Below are 22,805 nucleotides of genomic sequence, written 5' to 3'. Positions count from 1 at the left end.
TCCAGCTGTCCTTTGTCAACAACGCGGGTGGCGCTGTGGGTAAAACCTCAGTGCCTAGGACTTGCTGACCGTAAGGTCGGCGGTTCAAATCCCCGCAGCGGGGTGAGCTCCCGTCGTTTGGTCCCATCTCCTGCCCACCTAGCAGTTCGAAAGCACGTCAAAGTGCAAGTAGATAAATAGATACCACTTTATAGCGGGAAGGTAAACAGCATTTCCGTGTGCTGCGCTGGTGCTGGCTTGCCAGCTGCAGCTTTGTTATGCTGGCCACGTGACCCGGAAGTGTCTTCGGACGGCGCCGGCTCATGGCCTCTAGAGCGAGATGAGCACGCAACCCTAGAGTCGGACACGACTGGCCCGTATGGGCAGGGGTACCTTTACCTTTGTCAACAACAAATTGTCGCTGTTTTTTGTGTTGAATATATGCCAATATATAATAATTTATGGACCTGATAGGTATCTCAAGCCATTTGCACATTACTCCCCTTCCTCCTCCTGGACATTTAGTTTTCTGTGGGGTGGGGTGGTGGGGTTGGTATGGAGGACCTCTAAGCCACCTAAGTCCCAACCTGCAGCCTGATGTGGCTCAGCCCTGACATGGGTGGGCAAGAATCAGGCTTCTTGATTCGCTCCCTCTGAAGATGAGCAGGGAGGGCGTCCAATGGCAGCCGAGTCTGTGCAGCTCAGATGAGTTTTACAGGTCCAGAGGGACACCCATGGGAGCCTTTTATCAGGGTGGGGGGCAGAAGTTGGACGGGGCTGTTGCCTTCCTGCCTGGTTGGAAAGAAGGGGTGCTTTTGGCTGGCTGGACAGGCTCTCTCTCCATTTCTGCAACTCTTATTACCCGAAGGAGGCCATAAACCCGGTCGGTTTAAAAGGCTAGCAAACTTCACTGAGTTATTTCACATGCGCAGAGTCATGGGAGTCTCTCCATCTTAACATTTGTAAAGTTGGCCGTGTGGCTCTTTCTGTGCCGGCTTGGAACCCCTTCGCATTCTCTGTCTTTTCCTGGCACATTAACCTAATGCGATTTTAAAAAATGATATTTAAATTAACTGCTTTGTGGGCTTCTTAAGCGTGTTCACCTCTCTGGGTTCCTGCAGCACAAGGGGCGGTTTGCAAACGTGAACAATAAATAAACACATTAAGGTTTTGGCCTCTGAATGCAAGGCTTTTTGGGAAAAGCTGCAGAGGTGCCTTTTCTCAAGAGGCAAACGCTCAGCCCCAAATGTTGGGCTCAGCCCTACTCCTTCTTTCTTTTTCCTGTCTCCCTTTTAGGATCCAAGGAATCTCTCATTTCCCTGACCATCACTGCCAGCGAAGAAGCCATGACGGTCCTTGAGGAAGTCATTATGTATACCTTCCAGCAGTGTGTCTATTACATCTCCAAGGTAAATATATGTCCCAGGGAGCAGTGGGGCTGAGGGTTGCTTCTCCTGACCGAGGTCCAAAGACTGGGGGGGGAACCCCATATTTATTTTATTTATTTGATCAAATGCGTGTGCTGCTCCAGCATAGAAATCCACAAGGCAGTCTACAGAAAGAGTAAAACAGTAAGTTTATCAGTCAGACCAGTTAAAACATTTGAACTTTAAAAACCAGCAATAAGCTAAAACACACACCAGCATTCTATTCTTCTTCTTCTTCTTCTTCTTATTATTATTATTATTTTTATTATTATTATTAAATTTGTATTCCGTCCTATACCAATAGATCTCAAGGTGGTTCACAACACAAAATTACAATATAAAAAAGACATAACACATTCTAGGTATCTGGGTAAAGGGTAAAGGGACCCCTGACCATTAGGTCCTGTCATTCATGACTCTGGGGTTGCGGCACTCATCTCGCTTTACTGGCCGAGGGATCCGGCGTACAGCTTCCGGGTCATGTGGCCAGCATGACTAAACCACTTCTGGCGAACAAGGTCAGCATACGGAAACGCCGTTTACCTTCGCGCCAGAGCGGTACCTATTTATCTACTTGCACTTTGACGTGCTTTCGAACTGCTAGGTTGGCAGGAGCTGGGACAGAGCAACAGGAGCTCACCCCGTCACGGGGATTTAAACCGCCGACCTTCTGATCGGCAAGCCCAAGGCTCTGTGAAAAGGTTTCTTCAGCAGGTGGCGGAGAAAAGACAGCGAAGGTTGCCACTGCTTGGTGTCTATCGGCGGGGAGTTCCAAAGTGTGTAGGTGCCGCCGGTCTAAAAGATCAGACTCCTTACAGCCAAGGAAGGGGTATTATGTGGGTCAGTTCCTAAGATCAAAGTGGTCAAGAGGGTATGCATGGGGCAAGGCGATCGCCTTACAGGGAGACTGGCTTGCCGCAGAAGGAAGGGTGGACATTTCTGAATGCAAGGCAACCACCCCCTGCAAGCAGAAATCAAGCCTGTCAGGGAGAAGGTTAATGTGGATCTCCGCCTGTCGTTTGAAAGTGGCCCTTTTCGCTGTTGCCTTTGCCAAACCAACCTTTCTGAGGATGACGAAAATGAGGTCCGCGTATCACGGTCTTTACCCAATGTTGCAGACCTCCCCAGGAGCACCCAATATTGTTTATTTAGCTCGAATCATTCCCCAGTTGCAGTCAGAGGCACAGACTCTCTCAGCCATTGCAGAGCTCATTCTGCCCCCCCCCCCATGCAGAGAAACAGCTGTGTCTCCAGGCCTGGCCCTCTGCTGCACACATGGCTGGCACCGCGCAAAGAGAAAGCGTCTCCTTGCAGATGCAGCCCTGCGCATCCTGCACTGCACCACAGGCGCAGCCAGCCGTGCATGGCAGTGACAACCGTCGCTGGCTGTGGTGATGTCACAGGGAGAGGGAGGGAGGGGAAGATCAGAGGGGGGCAACTTCCAGCAACCTGAAGACATGATACAATACAAACACTTTTGGGTAGACATCGAGAAGTCAGCAAAACAGAGGGCTTGTCTTTTTAATCTCCTGTTTGCAAACTATAGGGATGCGGGTGGCGCTGTGGGTTAAACCGCAGTGCCTAGGACTTGTTGATCAGAAGGTCGGTAGTTCGAATCCCCACAATGGGGTGAGCTCCCATTGCTTGGTCCCAGCACCTGCCAACCTAGCAGTTCGAAAGCACGCCAAAAGTGCAAGTAGATTAATAGGTACCGCTCTGGTGGGAAGGTGTGAAATTCAAAGTGTAAACTCCTCGAAGGCAGGGGACTCCTCGCTCTCCCCACCTGCCTGCTTGCTCCTTTGCAAAGCTACGAGTGCCCGGGTTGCAACGTTCTCGTCTCGCGCGCCAGGCGTCTGGCCGAGAGGAACCTCTCGCGAAATGAGTCAGGTCTCGCAGCCTGGAAGGCCAGAGAAATGAGCACTTTTACCGGAAGGGTGGGGAAACACTTTCCGAGACGCTATATTTGGAGGGGTGACTCTGCCTTTCACCAGTTCTGGCACACATTCAGCCAGCCTCCAGGTTGGAAAGCTGCCTGTTCTTTCCTTTCTCAGCTTTTCCTGGTGTCCTTCCCACTCTCATCTTAATTATTATTATTATTATTATGAATAAAGCAAGAAAAGCGACTCAAGGGGAAAATGCCACGCAGGGTTAACAAAACCCTCAATAGTACACTCCACACTGGTGCAATAAAAATAGAAGGATATGACTATTGATCTCAAGCCCAGAATAAAACGAAACCCCACGACTGTTGTGGGTGGAGATGAATCTTAAAGAGGAATAATATGCTATGGTATTGAATTAACCAAAATCCATTGATTAGCAGAGGGAGGGGACAAACTGTTTTCCTCTTTATTTGACATGTGTTAACACAATCAAGCCAGACAGCTGCAAACTTCTCGTTCTTTCCATCTTGGCGATTCCAGCCGTCTCCATATCTGCCTGCCCTGCCCTCTCTCACTGCAGACTTCATCAATGCCAGGCCACTGGCACATATAAAAAAATGCATTTCTGAAAATTAAAAATGTATTAAATATATGGCGCAGCAATAAAACTGCTAGCATATTGGCAAAGCTAAGCAGGGTCCAGTATGGTTTCGAATTGGAAGGGGATCCATGTTTCGAGATTCCTGTATTGCAGAATCCCTTCCAGCTCTACAATTATATGATTCCAGTCCTGATTTATTGCCTACTCTGCAATACTCTTCTATGTATACTGGGCCTCGGCCCAGTAGACCTGAAGGAGCGTCTCCACCCCCATCGTTCTGCCCGGACACTGGGGTCCAGTGCTGAGGGCCTTCTGGCGGTTCCCTCATTGCGAGAAGCAAAGCTACAGGGAACCAGGCAGAGGGCCTTCTCGGTGGTGGCGCCCGCCCTGTGGAATGCCCTTCCATCAGATGTCAAAGTGATAAACAACTACCTGACATTCAGAAGACATCTGAAGGCAGCCCTGTTCAGGGAAGTTTTTAATGTGTGACATTTTAGTGTATTTTTGCTCTCTGTGGAAGCCGCCCAGAGTGGCTGGGGAAACCCAGCCAGATGGGTGGGGTACAAATAAATTATTATTATTATTATTATTATTATTATTATTATTATTATTAATATTAGTGAGGCTTTTCATAGAATCATGGAATTGTCGAGTTGGAAGGGACCTCGAGGGTCATCTAGCCCAACCCCTGGCAACCTGAGCGCATCTTAGTTTAATCTGTGTGCCACCCAATTATATATATATTTTTAATTTCGGAAATGCAACTTTCCCAAAGTGCCAGATTTGCACAAAAGAGCTGTCAAAAGCAAAAGTTTGAAAAAGGTGTGTGTTTGTTGGTCCAAGCCAGGAGTCCTGAGGCCTGTTGTGGGTTCAGACTCAAACTCATGTTGGTCAAACTCATGCTGGTAGCTTTGAGAACACTGTCCCACCATCTCGTCCTCTGTCGTCCCCTTCTCCTTGTGCCCTCCATCTTTCCCAACATCAGGGTCTTTTCCAGGGAGTCTTCTCTTCTCATGAGGTGGCCAAAGTCTTGGAGCCTCAGCTTCAGGATCTGTCCTTCCAGTGAGCACTCAGGGCTGATTTCCTTAAGAATGGAGAGGTTTGATCTTCTTGCAGTCCATGAGACTCTCAAGAGTCTCCTCCAGCACCATAACTCAAAAAGATAGACACACACACACGAATATCTAGATAAATAGATACACACACACACACACACACACACAAGCTGCAACGCTTCCCCAGCACTACGTGGGACCAAAGTAGGTCACTCGCCCCTCCTCAGAACATTCGGTGTGAGAAGTTCAGACCTGAGCCTCCCTTTCTCTTTCCCCGTCCCTGTCCAGTCTCTGTACGTGTCTTTGCCGCCCTTGTTGGACTGCAACCCCTTCCAGAGCGAAGGGCGAGAGGGCTGGCTCTCTTCCCCGCCTCTTCCAGAGGAGATACGCAAAGTGGTGTCCACGTACCAGGCCAGCCTGGACCTCCTCCGCCAGTATGAGGTGCACCTCGAAATCAGCTCCCAGATGTTTGCCTACCTGTTCTTCTTCTCCAACACCCTCCTCTTCAACCAGCTGATGGAAAAAGGTGAGTGGTGGGAGGAGCTTCCAAATGGGAGGTGTGGGGTGTGAAACACACAGAGGAGTCAAATGCAACATTCCTAGAGTGGACATGTTTAGACATGAAGAGGGATGCTTGTCCAGCCAGTAAATAAACTTCCTGTTTCCTCCTGGGCTGGGACAAACTTCCTCTACAGGTGAGCAGAAGTGGGTGTGACCTTACCTGTGCAGGTAACAAAATAGCACAGGGCAAGGCAGCCATCTCTCTCTCTCTCTTACTCCATTCCTCAAAGAAGCAACATCTCCTTAGCCTGAGATGCTCTCCTTGTTTCTAGCCAAGAGAGGACAAAGGAACTATCTCCTTATGGGATAGATTCCATGTGTATATACAGTGGATGCTCGGGTCGCAAACGTGATCCGTGCGGGATGCACGTTCGCAACCCGCAGCGTTCGCAACCAGCAGTGACGCATCTGCACATGCGCGGGTTGCGATTTGGCGCTTCTGCACATGTGCAAAGCATGATTTAGCACTTCTGCGCATGCGCAACCGCCAAAACCCGGAAGTAATGCGTTCCGGTACTTCCGGATTTTGCCGGTCCATAACCTGAAGAAACGCAACCTGAAGCGTCTGTAACCCGAGGTATGACTGTATTTTGTAACTTAACTCTGCCTTCTGGGATCCATTTGTGAACAGAAAGTGTGAGTAAAGTCTTCTATACTTTTATACAAGACTGTGTCGTGTCTATTCTTTTTAGGAGGGGATAAAAGGGGAATTACCAGGAAACTTATTTTAGAGGCTTATGCAAGCCTGGCAAACCTTTCTGCTGTGTAAGTTTAAAAGGGGGGCGGTTTACTCTGCTAAATCATAGAACTTGTTAACACAAGTTGGGAAGGATATAATTAAACAATATATCCTCTCCTGCCTCCCTGAACATTCCCACAAGAGGACCAAGGATGCTGGCAAGAGATCATCATCATTGTCATTTTACTTATACGCCGCCTTTCCATAGTTAAAACAATGCTCAAGGCGGCTTGGTCTGGAGACAGGGATCTGGAGAGAGATTTAATTCTATCAAGGTTTAATTGTTTCTTAATTATTGTTCCGCACACCCTCTGCTTTTAGCTGTCAGGGAAAAGGAGGGGTACAAATTAATCAATCAATTAATCAATTAATCAATTAATCAATTAATCAATTAATCAATTAATCAATTAATCAATTAATCAATTAATCAATAATTCAATAATTCAATAATTAAATGAAATAAATTCTAAGAAATGCTTGTAAATTTTTTGAAATGGAAAAACCTGGCGGAAATGAGGATCTTAAGAGCATCAGGGGGTCAGCTGGGCGATCTGACAATGCACATCCGAAGCTGGTGATCCTTCCGTGACCTTCCTCTTCTTCTCCTCCTCTTCCTCCCCAGGCTCCTCCTTGGGCTGCTTCCATTGGTCGAAAGGCGTGAGAGTCCGTGCCACCCTTCGGCTGCTCCTGGAATGGGCACAGCGTGTGGGCTTTGGGCAGCTGGCGGACGAGTTCTTTGGCAAGCTCTCCAGCGTGGCCAGCCTCTTGGCCATGCCAAACTCCCAGCTGGCGCAGGTGAGGAGCCCTTGGCCTCAGAGGGGCACGTCCAGTTGGGCAGTCCAGCAGGGGGAGTTGTATGTGCCCGCGACCACCGTCTTGTGAGTAGGGTTGCCAAGTCCCCAGGGGCTGACCCAAAGTCTCCAGGCTTGTCTGCTTACCACTTGCAGGTGGCAGGATGGATGGAGGGGGCTTGACTCTCCAGCTGGGCGAGGGCGCCTTAAAAAAATAACTTAATCGAGAAGGCTGCCTGCAACTTGCAAGCTTCACCCAGCAGGAGCTGGGTGCAGATTATTGTATGGCCTCAAACAGGGCAGAAGTGTCCTGCCCTCCTCACCTCTCCCAATTAACTTCCATCTCTTATTGCATAGTCTTTCTGGGGGTCTCTCCTCCCCTCCCTCTTCCCCTCTCCCAATTAATCTCTATCTCTATCTATCTCTACCTCTATCTCTGCAAATTATTGCATAGTCTTTCTGAGGGGGTAGTGCTCTCCTCCCCTCCCTCTCCCCCTCTCCCAATTAACCTATATCTCTGGAAATTATTGCACAACCTTTGGGGGGGGTTGATGCTCTCCTCCCCCCCCTTCCCCCACCCAATTAACCTCTATCTCTGGAAACTTTTGCAACCTTTCTGGGGGGTAATGCTCTCCTCCCCTCCCTCTCCCTCTCTCCCAATTAACCTCTATCCCTGGAAATTATTGCATAACCTTTCTGGGGGGTGATGCTCTCCTCCCCTCCCCCTCAGTGGAGCAGGTGTGGTGGGGCAGGAGGAGGAGGTGTGGAAGGCCTTGACCAGGCATAGGCAAACTCTGCCCTCCAGATGTTTTGAGACTACAATTCCCATCATCCCTGACCACTAGTCCTGTTAGCTAGGGATGATGGGAGTTGTAGTACCAAAACATCTGGAGGGCCGAGTTTGCCTATGCCTGGCCTTGACTCTCCACCATCCCAACCCATCTCTCCCACCTCCGCCACCTGTTCTTTGCTCTCCAATCTTGCAGCTTCTCCTGCCTCTGAGCCTCGTCTTCCAGGCTCTCCCAGATCACTGATCCTTTCCTCCAAGTCAGTCTCCAACCCCACTTCTCCTGGTGCCCACTCAACAGTCTCTGGCCACCACCTCTCAGTGTCCAGCCAGTCCCCTAGGTCTTAGGTTTGGTCTCTGAAATCTCAGCGTCTTAAGATCCTCACAATCCCGTGATGTTGGCAGCGCACGTCTGAGGGTGGCGCCAGCTGCCCAGTGATGGCCGCGGGGAGCATCCCTCTGCAACACATCACCCGGCCCTCTCTTGCTTTGCTCAGATGACCTGGCCTGTGCTGAGAGCCGAATTCCCTGCCCTCAATCCTGCCCAGCTGCACCACATCCTCACCCAGTACCAGGCCTCGTCCGACATGGGATGTGTACCAGCCTGGCAGCCCAGTAAGGAGGATAGCCTGGCAGCCTTCAGGACAGGTAAGATCAGGCACGGCCGGGTTGCCCGGTGAGAGATTCTGTCAATGGGGGAATCACAGAAGGGGAGAGTCAGAAGGGGTGATGGGAAAAGAAACAATGTGTATGCCATGGGTAGGCAACCTAAGGCCCGGGGGCCGGATGCGGCCCAATCACCTTCTAAATCCGGCCCACAGCTGGCCCGGGAATCAGCATGTTTTTACATGTGTAGAATGCATCCTTTTATTTAAAATGCATCTCTGGGTTATTTGTGGGGCCTGCCTGGTGTTTTCACATGAGTAGAATGTGTGCTTTTATTTAAAATGCTTCTCTGGGTTATTTGTGGGGCATAGGAATTCATTCATCCCCCAAAAAAATATAGTCCGGCCCCCGACAAGGTCTGAGGGACAGTGGACTGGCCCTCTGCTGAAAAGTATGCAGTTCAAATGTCCCCATTTCTCTGCCACTGAAAATGAAATGGGGCGGACTTCAGTGCTGATTGGATGGCCACCCGTCGTCACCAATTACATTCCTTCCTTGATGGGGGCTGGACTAGATGACCCTCCGTGTCCCTACAATTCTACGAATCCCTGACACCCCCAAGCAGGGCTGGGGAAGTCCCCTTTCTGAAACCCTCTGCCAGTCTTTCAAAATGTGAAAACACTACAGGAAAGAAAATCTCAAGTTGAGCGAGGACCCAATGCAGCCCTAACCGTGCTTGGTGGGAGGGGGGCACAGATTACTGGCTGATTCTTGTGGGAACGGGGGACGGAACGGAGCGCTCTGGGAAAGGTCGTCACAGCTGAGACCTTGAACGGGAGCACTTACTGCAACATTTTGCTGCGGGTCCCAGGCGTAGCTTCATATTTCATAGGTGAAAGTCATTTTGCAGGGCTGACCAATCCGCTTGGCTCGCTCCCCTGCTCCCCCCCCCCAGTGCACGTTTTGATTAATGGGAGACGTTTGAGGGGCACATTGCTCAGAGAGAGGCGAGTGCCGCATGCGGTCCTTGCACCGTTTGCGCACAAGGGAAACGGCACCAGCCACAGCCTTTGCATGCGCTCTTGTCTCAGAGTACGGATGACAGTCATTCCCCACACAGCTTTTAGGGCTTTTAGAGGCTGCAGAAATATCATGGTGGAAACAAGCATTCCCCACCAGGAAAGGCAACCTTTTAAATCAACATTTGGGGAATGATTTTGCGTCAAGTACCCAAAGCGATCGGCAGAGAAGCCTCATCCGTGCCAAAGCAATTAGACTGAAAGATGGAGACAGGGCGGCCGATTTCTGCTTCCTTGGCTGGTTTAGGCAGGGCTGGAAAGTTGTTCTCCCATCCCATGCCAACGGTGAGTGTGTGGTAGCACCCCTCCAAACAGCACAGAGTATTCTGGGGCAAATAATAATAATAATAATAATAATAATAATAATAATAATAATAATAATAATAATTTATTTATAGCCCACCCTCCCCAGCCAAAGCTGGGCTCAGAGCGGCTAACAACAATAAAAGTAACACAGCATTCTAAAAATCAGTTCATTCTAAAATCAATTCAGAATCAAATTAATGGCAACCATTGGGCTAGAGTTCTATGAGGATTACAGAAGGAGAGAGGGGTCAGACTGTGCTTTGGCCAAAGGCCTGGTGGAACAGCTCCATCTTGCAGGCCCTGCGGAAAGATGTCAAGTCCCGCAGGGCCCTAGTCTCTTGTGACAGAGCGTCCCACCAAGTCGGGGCCAGTACTGAAAAGGCCCTGGCCCAAGTTGAGACCAATGTAACCACCTTGCGGCTTGGGACCTCCAAAGTGTTGTTATTTGTGGACCTTAAAGTCCTCCGCGGGGCATACCAGGAGAGGCGGTCTCCTGGTATGCCCCGTGGATAAAGGTAAAGGGACCCCTGACCATTAAGTCAAGTTGTGACCAACTCTGGGGTTGAGGTGCTCATCTTGCTTCACTGGCCGAGGGAGCCAGTGTACAGCTTCTGGGTCATGTGGCCAGCATGACTAAGCCACTTCTGGCGAACCAGAGCAGCACACGGAAACACTGTTTACCTTCCTGCCGGAGCGGTACCTATTTATCTACTTGCGGTACCTATTTATCTACTTGCACTTTGAGGTGCTTTCGAACTGCTAGGTTGGCAGAAGCAGGGACTGAGCAACGGGAGCTCACCGTGTCTCAGGGATTTGAACCGCCGACCTTCTGATCGGCAAGTCCTAGGCTCTGTGGTTTAGACCACAGCGCCACCCACATCCCTTAAAGGTTAAAACCAGCACCTTAAACCTGACCCTGTACTCCACCAGTGCAGCTGGTATAGCACTGGATGAATGTGATCCTGCGGCGAGGACCCCGTAAGGAGTCTCACCGTGGCATTCTGCACCCGCTGGAGTTTCTGGGTCAGTCGCAAGGGCAGCCCCACGCAGAGTGAGTTACAATAATCCAGTTTGGAGGTGACTGTTGCATGGGTCACGGGGGGGGGGGGGTGTTATTTCTGGTTGCATCACGAAAACCCAAAACTCACACATTTGCTTCCTCCATAACGGGCTTTAGATGAAATCCTGGAGTCTTTCGACAGCCACCCGCCAATCATGCTGCCCAGTGGCGGGTTCAAGGTGGACCTGGAGGCTGAACACCTGGACGACAACATTTACCAGCACTTCCTCTACATCCGCCACTTCCTGTGGAGTCTGCGCAGCAAAAGCCCCCACCCCAGTGACTCGCCCGAAGCGGAGACCCCCAAGGTAAAACTCTTTTGCCTTTCCAAAATCTTGAGGGTTTGATCTCACATCTTTGAGATATAAGAAGGGCCGTTGCACGCAGTTGTCACAAGCCGGGTATGTTTAGCTTGGAGAAGAGGAGACTGAGAGGTGGCCATGATAGCCACCTAAAATATCTGAAGGGCTGTCAAGTGGAAAATGGAACAAGCTTGTTTTCTGCTGCGCCAGAGAGCAGGACTCGAACCCGTGTTACAAGGAAGGAGATTCCAACTCAACATCAGGAAGAACTTTTTGACAGTAAGAGCTGGTGGCTGCTCCCAGTCACCAGTCTGGCTGCCGCATTCTGGATTAGTTGTAGTTTCTGTGTCACCTTCAAAGGTAGTCCCACGTAGAGCGTGTTGCAGTAGTCCAAGCAAGAGATAACCAGCGCATGTACCACTCTGGCAAGATAGTCCATGGGCAGGTATTTCATTTTGCGATTTTCATTTTGGAACTGGACTCCCAGGTAATACACAGTTGCACCATATTTATGTCAAACAAAGCCACTTTGACATATTTATGTCAAACAAAGCCACTGCTTTGACATGTATGGAGCCACTGGCACATGCTAGCTCATCCTGAACTTGGAGGAAAAGCAGGAAGGAAGTAAAGCTCAAAAGGAAGTAGTCTACTTTACCGACAAGGAGCTTGTAAGAGTGGAAGAATCAGCGAGGAGAAAGGACAGGTTGTCTTTCTGTCTGTTGCTCCTCTACCTGTTCAGGTAAATCATTTCATGTGGTGTGGCTTAGTTTACACACCCAATCCTTGCTATGCCTGAGGGCTGTCTGGGCAAGATCCAAAATGATCTTCCCAAACAGGCCCACCAAGATCTCCCCTCCACCCCCCTCTGCCCCACATTCTGCAGAATATGTTGAGAGCTGTTGAGATGGGGGGGGGGGGGCGAGAATGCATTGGATTGTTTGCAAACCTGCGGACGTGGGATTGTGTGTACACACACACACACACACACACACACACACACTTTTATTGATTTCTTAACATATCAGTTCCAACAGTCATACAACATATCTTCACATCTTATACAATATTTTTGACTTCCGTCAACACCTCTGATGATTTTCCGTTCTTTATCACTTATTCTGCATTTTTAAATTTCCTATTACACTTAATTATCATTAACTAATAATTCTTTTCGTAGTCTTTCTTGCAATATTTCAAATAATCCACCTTACAAAACTTCTTGCAGCCCTACTAGTGTAATCTGTTCATCACAATTACTTTTCTGATAGTTCATATATTTACTCCAGTCTTCTAAGAATCTCTGATCCCGCAGGTTTTGAATCCTTCCTGTTAATTTATCTAATTCTGCATAGTCTTGGACGTGAGATTGTCAGTGGGGTTCGCCCCGCTGGTAGAGAGTTGAGCAAAAGGGCAAGTCTTTTCTTCTCCCCCCCCCCCATCTGAAATATTGTTGCTCCTTGCGTCGCCCCAGGACTCACACCCAACAAGCAAACCAGCTGCTGCTGCAAGCCCAGCATGAAATCCAGCAGCGGTTCTGAATAATTGAAAACCAGTTGAGGGCTCAAATTCCAAGGTGTGCGCATGTTAAACCCCCACCAGACTTGCACCTGCTCATCGCCTTTCCTTCAACACCACCTGCCTGTTTCTGCTGAGTGTCTGCAAAGAAATCTTCCTATAACCTGAATCGGGAAGGACAACGATATTGTCCACGTTCTCCCCGGGGTTGCAGGTTCACCTGGTTGTGAAATCAGCACCCACACACTTTCAGCGTCAAGGCAAAACTCCAAAAGGGGTAAGAATCTTAAGTCTGTTGCAACCAAGAGGGTTGCGGCACTTTCAATGCTAACTATATATAAAGATTATTATGGCAAATGCAGCTTGCAGTTCTCCAGTTCAGGGCGTCAGCTGGCCGGCCAGTCCCTCTTGCAAGAGAGTCCATTCCGCTCTTGATAATACAATAATATTTATTGTCACTGTCCCACACAGAACAAGGAAATTGAAAAAATCTACATCAGACATTAAAAAACCCACAAGCCTGCTATCCCAGCCTGGTTAGCCCCCTAAAAACTCTGATACCCCATAATTAAATACAATATACTCCCGTAGAGACTACCTTACACTGCATTTAAAATCAAAATCGCATTTGGATAGAAACTGTTTCTCAGGCGGCTAGTCCTAGTCTTTATAGCCCTGTACCTTCTTCCAGAAGGCAGAAGCTGAAAGAGATCATTTCCGGGGTGCGCACTATCCTGCACTATCTCTGCAGCTTTCTTATGGCACCTGGAAGCGTAGATTTGATCCAAGGTGGGAAGAGTGCACCCAATTCTTCTCTCCGCAGTCTTTACAACCCTGGACAGTATTGTTTTTCCTCGACCGTGCAGCTCCCAAACCACACACACAGACCATACACACTCTCCACAGTACAATGGTAAAATGCCATCAACAGGTCCTTGGAGAGATTGTTTTTCCAGAGGATTCTCAGAGGATTCTCTGTTGCTGCAACTCAGTTCAGAGTAGCGGAAGCTGCGGGAGTTTTGCAAAGCGAGACAAGGGGCGCCGCGGCACTCCGTTTATGCAGGTGGTCGAAATTTGCTTTTCTTCCTGCTGAGTTTTAGTTATCTCAGGTGGAATTGTGATTGCTTTTCTGAGCAGCCCTTAAAGAGCTGTGTCTGACATGCACCAAGGGAAAAGGGGCTCCCTCTGAGTCTGGCAAATCTCTTCCTATCGATGACCCCATGATGGCACCTACTGGGAGCCACCTGCTGGCGCTCGAGACCAACTCCTCCTCCTCGCTTTGCCTGATCTCCAATTGCAGCCCCTCCTGGCCTTTATTGAATGCCTCCCTGGGCTGACGCTTCAGAGAGACAGAAGCCAATGTGAGGGATTAGTGCTAATTCCCTAACCTGAAAGCGAGGGGATGGAAAGACTGCGGAAAGCTCCTTAGCAGGGCTAAGACGGGGAGAGTTAGCCCTCAAACTCGTGGGCATCCAATGAAGGAAGCTGAAGATTCGGGACGGAGGACAGCAAGTCCTTCTTCACGCATCTCAGAGATGAACTGTGGAACTCCCTCCCACCAGAGCTGGATTTCCCTTTCCATGGGTTGTAGAGAGATTAGAGCAGGTCAGATGGTGCCTTGCATGTCCTGCTGTCTTGGGTCCAGACCTTTCCCTCTTCTTCCCATCAAGGAGGAGGAGGATGCTTTGAAGCTCCACTCTTCTGTAGCATCTGTGCTAGCTGCCCCTCTGCTACGGAGCCAGGTTCACGGTCCTTGTATTAATTGACACAAGCCCTGAACAACTTAGGGCCTGGATACCTCAAAGACCACCTGAATCTTCTATCCCACCCTGGCAGGTTCGTCCAACTACAAAATGAAATGCAGCAATTAGTGTCACCAGCCCAGTCCTGTGGAACTCTCTGCCACTAGAGATTCAGCAGGCACCTTCTGTTCCAAATTTTCAATGCCTCCTGAAAACGTTTCTGTTCTGCCAAGTTTATGCGAGCAATTAAGAACAACCAGAATTCAGCAGTTGGGTTGCTCACCAGGGCAAGGCGATTTGAGCATATTGCACCAATCCTGGCCCAACTGCACTAACTGCCAGTTTCCGGGCCCAAATCAAAGTGCTGTTTTTGACCTATAAAGCCTTAAGTTGCTCAGAACCACAACACCTCAAGGACCGCCTCTCCCCATAGCAACCAACCCAGAACCTGAAATTGTCCTGTGGCCCTTCTTCACAAGAGGTCCAGAGGGTGGCAACACGACGACGGGGCCTTTTCTGCAGTGGCTCCCCACTTGTGGAGTACTCAACCCAGGAGGCTCAACTGCAGCCTTCATTATACACCTTTAGGTGTCAGACAAAAATGTTCCTCTTCTCCCAGGTCTTGGGCTAACTATGCAACCTACGGCCTTTTAAATGTGTTTTCTGGGGGGTTGTATTCCCCCCCCCTACTATTATAGCACGTATTTTGTGTTTTATGCCATTAACCTCCCTGTTAGAGACCTCTTGATGAAGGCTGGTATATACATTTAATAAATGGCAATAATAACCTCTGCACAATAGTTAGCTGATTTCTGATTTTAATATTCTTTTTTTAATATGGTTTTCATGGTTCTCCTGTATGGCTGTAGTAAACAGCTGTGACAGCTCTCCCTCCATGAATTTCAGGATACAGACATTTCATATTAGTAAAAGAGAGACTGATGCCTCCCATTTCCTTGTATCTCCCTGTTAAAGACAGATGCCATCGGCTGCCAAACCACCCCCCAGGCGGACTCGGAGGCAGAGGCGACGGGGCGTTCCTATGCCCGGGCGAACTGGCAGCGCCGCAGACCTGTGAGCTGCGTGGAGCCCAGGGCAGCCGGGGGTCCCTCTCCTGTCCCGCCGGGCGCCAACGGTTCCGCCGGGGATAACGAGGCTTGTGAGCTGCGGCTCCAGGAGAGTCTCCACCAGCTCCACCTGCAGGCCTCTCAGGGGAAGGGCAGCATCTCAACAGCGCCGGCAGACCCCTCCTGCCTGCTGACCCCGCCCAACACGCCTCTGACCTTTGACCCAGCGGGCCTCGAACTCACCCCAGAGGCCACCCCCGGAAAGGCCATGGTGGACCCTCGGAGGAACGGCCTCAGCGGCAACAAAACCACGACCCTTGAAGGTAGGAAACGAAGAATACTTTCTGGGGCAAGTGAGTTGAACCTTCCAGGAAGGCTGTTATAATAATTGGGAGTGTGTTTCTGCTGAATTATTCTGTTGAGAGTTATTGCAAACTGTTACATCTGAATGGATTTTCAAATACAGTGGAACCTCAGCTTTCGAACTTAATCCGTTCCGGAAGGCCATTCAACTTCCGAAAAGTTTGAAAACCGAGGATCAATAGGCTGGCTGCAAAGTCAAGGGAGAAAAATGAATAACACTGCTCAGAAGCCGTTTTGCTCCCAAAAATTGTTCAAAAATGGAAGCATTCACTTCCGGGTTGTCGTCGTTCAGGTTCCAAATTGTTCGGCTTCCGAAGCGTTCAACAACTGAACTTCGTTTTATTTATTAGATCTGTAAATAACAAAATAACTCATTGCACTGCAGTAATCTAGTATTGAAGCAGCCAGAACATGAACTGCTTGTGGCCAGGAATGGCTGTAGCTCTCAGAGCAGGGACAGAGCTGGCTGCAGAAGCAGCCCCCCAATTGCAAACTTGCTCCTTTGGGGGGAGGGCAACCCCACCCAGGGCAGCCGGCGGACCACTTTCTTGGATTTATTAGATCTGTAAATAACAATATAACTCATTGCACTGCAGTAATCTAGTATTGAAGCAGCCAGAACATGAACTGCTTGTGGCCAGGAATGGCTGTAGCTCTCAGAGCAGGGACAGAGCTGGCTGCAGAAGCAGCCCAATTGCAAACTTGCTCCTTTGGGGGGAGGGCAACCCCACCCAGGGCAGCCGGCGGACCACTTTCTTGGGCACAAGAGTGACACAGTGCCTCCGTCTTGCTAGGATTCGAGCTCCGCTTGTTTTTCTTCACCCATTTTGCCCCTGAATCCACATGGTGATGCCCCGGCGTCTGTGTGGCCTCACCTGGTCTGGACACTGCGGCGTGCATGGTTTTGGTCTCCCCGCCCCACGTAGCAAGGGATGCTGGTCCCCGTGGCTTAAGCACAAACGCTCCCCAGAATTCTCCAGCAAGTAAAACAGGAGGGAGGGAGATTCCAGCATTAGCATAGGGGTAGTTTTCTACATGTGGGGAGGTTTTATTCTCTCCCCCCAAAATGGGACCTCCCACCCTGCAGGCTGAAGTGATGCCAACCTCTCATGAGGCGCTGGTGCACTAGGGCAGATGGGGTGCTGCCTCACCAACCTGCCTGCCCTATTACTTCAGTGATATCCAAAGGCAACACAACGACCAAGTACAACGATGGGATGTCAATATAAACGCCTTATATAATCTCTACAGAACATTAAACAATATGAAATATGCACTCTCTGCAAAACCAAATAAACAGAAATCTGAAAGTCACAAATTATGCACTCTTGATGGATTCTCTTGAAAACATAGAACCAAATAAACATAAGTCTTATAGGTCTCTGAAAGTCTTTGTGGGCTATGCAAGTCTCTGAGAGAAGCAATAGGTCAGATTCTTATCTGGTGAAAACAAGCTGTAAATATTAGTATTAATATTAATATTACTATTAATGGAATGTATAGGCCTCCCTTCACCTGAGGATCCGTCTCGGCGATTCCCTTTGTTTAATTCACCAGGGAGGAGGAGGAAGATTGGGGACTGGACAGGACTAGAATTGCTTGTCGTTGGCTCTAGCACCCCCTGGTGGTGGGCTCCCTGCCTCCCGCCCTACCCGTTGCCTTCTAGGTCTCTTGCTTAGGCTTGCTTTGCAAGAGCTGCGGCTCACGAGGCAAGCCCATCGGTGGGCAGAGCCTGTCCACGCTGGAATTGCAGCTCCTGGGAGGGAATTGGAGGTAGACGGGAGTCCATTTCAGTTGCCAAATCCTCTCCCAGCCTTCGGCAGCGAAATGCAGTGTGTTACCACCTTGTGCTCCCGCCTCTGAGTCACTGGGTGGAAGCAGCTGGGAGCAGCCCTTGCCAAGTCCATTGGCAGCTCAAGCTGGGTTGGGTTGGGCTCAATGGCTTCTGACGCTTGGCCTCTGAGATCCCATTTATTTCACAAAAACAGCCGCACTTTGAGGGCTCGCTGCAGCCTGCGCAAGCTCCCAGCGCTGGTTATGTGCACTTGGTCAGAAGGTCCTTGCAGTTTAAATGTGATTTACAGCCGATTTACCATACTGCTGACAGCAGCGAAAAAGTGTATTGCTCACAGAAATGGGAAAATAAAGACCATTGACCACTGGGTCAGGAAAACCTGGCCAACAATAAAACTTACATATGAGAGAAACACTTGCCGATTCCTCACAGGCGTTTGGTTGGCCACTTTGAGAACGCGACGCTGGACTAGATGGGCCCTGGGCCTAATCCAGCAGCCTCTCCTTAAGTTCTTGTATTTAGAAGGTGTTGCTTGCGAGGAACAGACAGGCTCACAAACCGCCTTCCTTCTGACCCCAGGCTCTTCGCCAACGCCCTACGACTTTCCAACGCCAGCCTCTTCGAGCCGCAGCTCGGCCGCGGACGATTTTTGCTACGTCTTCGTCGTGGAGCTGGAAAAGGGGCCCATCGGCTTGGGAATGGGGCTGATCGACGGCCTGGTGAGTTTCTCATTCTCCCAGCTTCAGTCACTTTCGGTCTCCCAAAGAAGGGCTGGTAGGGAAAGCTGCACAGATGGAGAGGTACACAGCTCCCGCCATCACCCCTGGCCATTGTCCATGCTGGCTGCTGGGACCAAGGGGAATTTGGAGCCCAACAAAATCTTAAGGGCACCCCCACGTGAGCCAGCCCTGGTCCATGCAGAGACTAGTATCAGGTCTCCAGGGTTTCAGCCCTGCTTGGAGACACCAGGGATTGACCCTCTGGCATGCAAAGTACACCCCCTGCCCCTGAGCTACGTCAAGCTTCTTCCATGTGCTAAAATGGTCCCTGGCCAACCTCTTAGGAAGGCGTCTGGTTGTGCTGCTGCAGATGCACCAGGGCGTTTATGCTCTCTGCGCTCCTTCCAGCAGCCATTCCTCTTTTGGTCACTGCTGTGGGTGCACAACCCAACCGATTTTCACCAGACACTGCAGTTGTCTGCAAGGGACAGGGTTGATGTTGTCATGTTTGCAGTAAAATAAATAAGGTGGGTCTTTCGGTGGCATCAAAAGCCAGGGCAAAGAGGAAGCTGTGCAGTGAAGGCACCTGGTGCACCGCTCTAGGGAGGGAGTCCCACAGCTGGGACAGTCCCATAGCGGGGCCGCCACAGAGAAGGCCCTCTCCTAGGTTGCCGCCCCCTTCTGAGCCTCTGAGGGCAGAGGAAGAGCCAGGAGGGGCTCCTACACCGTAGCACCCGAGGGAGTCTGGAGGGCAGAGGGGACCTTTCAGGTCTTTGCATCCCGAGTTGTTCGGGGCGTTAAACACCAACAGGAGCCCCTTGAATCGAGCCTGGAAACGAACTGCCAATCAGTTGCAAGAAGAGATGGCAAGAAGGCAGTCCAGGAGTTTCCCAGTGAGACCGTCCAACAGTGGGCTCCTGCAAACACCTCCACCCATCGGCAAGAGAGCTGGTGTTGACCTCTCTGCTGACTCCCGCTTTGCCTTCTCTCTCCCCATCCTCTTCAGCACACGCCCCTGAACTCCCCCGGGATCTACATCCGAACTCTGATCCATGACAGCCCTGCAGCAGCAGATGGCAGGCTCTCCATTGGGGACCGGATCCTGGCTGTCAACGGCACGAGCCTCATTGGCTCTGATTACCAGAGGTAGGGATTGGGGTGGGGAAGGAGAGGGGCTGCAAGGTGGACCCCTGATTATGTGGCTCAGCGGAAGGCCGCATCCTGCCTTCTCGCTCTCGCCCACTCCTTCTGATGGGCTTTCCCCTCTCCCTGCTCCCCTTCTTCTTTCAGTGCCGTCGACCTCATCCGATCGGGGGGCAAGAAGCTGCGGTTCCTGGTGGCCAAATCGGACCTGGAGGCTGCCAAGAAAATCAGCTTCAGCTCCTCCCCTTCCCCTTAAAATAAAAGAAGAGGTGCCTCCGAAACAGCTCTCCTGGGTTCTCCAACAGTGCAGGCTGCATCAGGCACAAGGGATCGGGGCCGTGGGCACAGCCTAGGGAGACTTCTTGCAATGGGGCATCCCGGCTGCAGGCTCCCACCAGCCCCTCAGAAGTGCCTGCAGGCGGCAACACCAGACTACGCCTGGCCTCAAAAGCAAACTCTGCTCTCCCAGCTCTGGAACTGTCAAGATGGTTTGAATTGCTGCGGTCTCAGAGCCAAAGGCTGGGCTTCGCTCTTGCAGACATCAGGTGCCAACAGCTAGCGACTTAAAGAGAGGCGGCGCTGCCCCGTTGTGGCTGCCTGCTCTCATTGCAACTGGAGAATTTCGAGACCAGCTGTTTGTGCACCCAGCATGGATGGGACCTTAGCCTTGCAGCAACATCCCAAGCCCTCGACCGCTGCCTCCCTGCCTCTGCTGCAAAAACACCTGGGAGAAAATGAGCTTGTTATTGCTTAATTACCTGCTAATACACAAGCCCAGGGGGGAGAAGCTGCCCTGGCCAGGGTAAGATGAGGGTGCAAAGTAAGGCAGGGTGGGGAGCCCACACAGCATGACCGGTTTCTCTGCACTGGGTGCCACAACTATGACACAGTACATGTGCAGGACAAGAGGTGGGAAGCACTGCCCCTGGAGCCTGACACTCGCTTGCTGTTGCTGAACTACAGTTCCCATCATCCTGACGGGCTGATGGGAGTCGGAGTCCGCAGGATGCCAGAGGCCTGGAGAAAGGGAGAAAAGCTAAACCCACAAAGTCCCAGAGAGGGGAAAGGGACGTCAGGCAACAGAGAGAGATGGGAGGCTGGGGACATGTTCCAGATGGGCAGGGTATAAATAAAATTATTACTATTAAAGGGGCCTCACAGCCAGCCCCTCCCCCCCATTTCTGGCTATTGGCCACCCCAAATGCACACTCTATCAAACCTAAGACCCAATGATGGATAGACACAGAGACTTTAGCAGACGGCCCTAAATCTGGCAGGATTCCTCCAAATTTGCTGGGCTGTCTCAACACCTGCTTAAGAAGCGCATGAGAAAGCCATGCCCGGCTGCAACAGACCTAGTCTAAGTCTCCAAGCCCTGGAGCCTCTCTTTGAATCACAGCTGGGCAAGACGCCTTCTTCAGGGAGCTCACAAGGAAGACCGTGAAGGCAGCCGCTCTCCCTGCAACCGGCATTCAGCAGCTCAACTGCCTCTGAGCAAGGAGGTTCAACAGGGCTGCTGTAGCCAATAGCCAATCCATCTTCCTCAAATGAACTTGGCCCTTTTCAAATGGACAGGCTCTTGCCACGTCACAGGGCAGTTCCACTTATTACGGCCGCAAGAGCTACGCTGCCCGCTGTCCTGTGTGTGCCGGACGGCAGATCAGGAAAAGAAGCCAAAATACGCCAGTGATTCAAGCGAAGTTTCATCAGTGGCCCCATTCAGGCGGGGAGACTTTATCTCATTTACACAGGACCTCCTCCAATACCCCAATGAACAGGAGAAGCTTCCATTTTCTAGGCGAACAGTATTAAAGCAGCATTTATCTCAAGCCGAAAGACAAACATTTTCAATCCCTTCTGCTGGGATGAGCGTCCTCGGTTCACTGGGCTGAAAGACAGCTGTGTTTCTCCCTTGGATTGAGGAAGGGCGACAACCTTTGTTTGTTAATACTGTGCATCTTTTTTTAAAATAATAATAATGTATATATAGTTACAGTATTGCAGACAATGTGATAAAGAACAAGGCCAGGGACAAAGGGCCGGTATGTCCAAGCTCTTTTCCTCTGGGTTAAATAACTGGATACAGTAAAACTAGCAACCGTCGTAACAAGGCTTGGCAGCCGTGTCTCATTTTGGGCTCTGTGTTCATTTTTGCAAAGTGGAAGGCAAAGGAGTGCCGGGAAGGGGAACACCATTCACACAGGCTCAAGAGGCGCAGAGTTGCAGAGCAGGCTGGGGCAACGCACGGGGAGGTTACATTCACAGCGGTTCGTGCACAAAGGCAGAATTGCCCCCAGTCCGGAAAACACCCTGTGCGACTATCCCTACCATATAGCGCCCTGGAAATGTCACGCAAGGACTCTGGAAGGCTGCTCCAGAGACCTTCCCAGAGCCTGGTGTCAGCAAGGCAGGGGGCCTGAAAATGCCTCCCGCCAGAGGAAAACTCAGTGCGGAAAGAGATGCTGGGCCAGATGGGCCACTGGCCTGATCCAAGAGGCTATTATTAGGTTGTACTATATCAGAGGTGGAGGGTTGTGGGTGGCGCTGTGGGTTAAACCAGTGCCTAGGGCTTGCCAATCAGAAGGTTGGCGGTTCGAATCCCCGCGATGGGATGAGCTCCCGTTGCTCGGTCCCTGCTCCTGCCAACCTAGTAGTTCGAAAGCACGTCAAAGTGCAAGTAGATAAATAGGTACCACTCCGGCGGGAAGGTAAACGGCTTTTCCGTGCGCTGCTCTGGTTCGCCAGAAGTGGCTTAGTCCTGCTGGCCACATGACCTGGAAGCTGTACGCCGGCTCCCTTGGCCAATAAAGCGAGATGAGCGCCACAACCCCAGAGTCGGGCACAACTGGACCTAATGGTCAGGGGTCCCTTTACCTTTATATCACAGGTAAAAGGTTGGACACGGGTGGAGCTGTGGTCTAAACCACTGAGCCTTTTGGGCTTGCCGATCAGAAGGTCAGCGGTTCGAATCCCCGTGACGGGGTGAGCTCCCGTTGCTCCGTCCCAGCTCCTGCCAACCTAGCAGTTTGAAAGCACACCAGTGGAAGTAGATAAATAGGTATTGCTGCGGTGGGAAGGTAAACAGCATTTCCGTGCGCTCTGGTTTCCGTCATGGTGTCCCGGTGCGCCAGAAGTGGTTTATTCCTGCTGGCCACATGACCCGGAAAGCTGTCTGTGGATAAACGCCAATTCCCTTGGCCTGAAAGCGAGATGAGCGCCACAACCCCACAGTCGCCTTTGACTGGACTTAACCATCCAGGGGTCCTTTACCTTTTACTATAT

General features: G+C 50.7%; 1 protein-coding gene across 2 annotated transcripts in view; it reads left to right on the top strand.

The window, feature by feature from the left end:
* RADIL (Rap associating with DIL domain) overlaps nt 1-21,633 on the top strand; it is a 71,009-nt gene extending 49,376 nt beyond the window's left edge. For both annotated transcript variants that reach the window (XM_077918728.1, XM_077918729.1), the window contains 9 exons: nt 1,276-1,388; nt 5,234-5,471; nt 6,868-7,040; nt 8,321-8,471; nt 10,992-11,182; nt 15,412-15,826; nt 18,241-18,380; nt 19,387-19,526; nt 19,671-21,633. In XM_077918728.1, coding sequence (XP_077774854.1) covers nt 1,276-1,388; nt 5,234-5,471; nt 6,868-7,040; nt 8,321-8,471; nt 10,992-11,182; nt 15,412-15,826; nt 18,241-18,380; nt 19,387-19,526; nt 19,671-19,779 — 1,670 coding nt within the window. In that variant the 3' untranslated portion in view covers nt 19,780-21,633. The remainder of the gene's footprint in view (nt 1-1,275; nt 1,389-5,233; nt 5,472-6,867; nt 7,041-8,320; nt 8,472-10,991; nt 11,183-15,411; nt 15,827-18,240; nt 18,381-19,386; nt 19,527-19,670) is intronic.
* Nucleotides 21,634-22,805: the final 1,172 nt, after the last annotated feature.

This window comes from Podarcis muralis, chromosome 14, assembly GCF_964188315.1.
Source record: "Podarcis muralis chromosome 14, rPodMur119.hap1.1, whole genome shotgun sequence".
NCBI lineage: Eukaryota > Metazoa > Chordata > Lepidosauria > Squamata > Lacertidae > Podarcis > Podarcis muralis.
The sequence above is the reverse complement of the archived record's forward strand: the minus strand, read 5'-3'. Positions and strand labels throughout refer to the sequence as shown.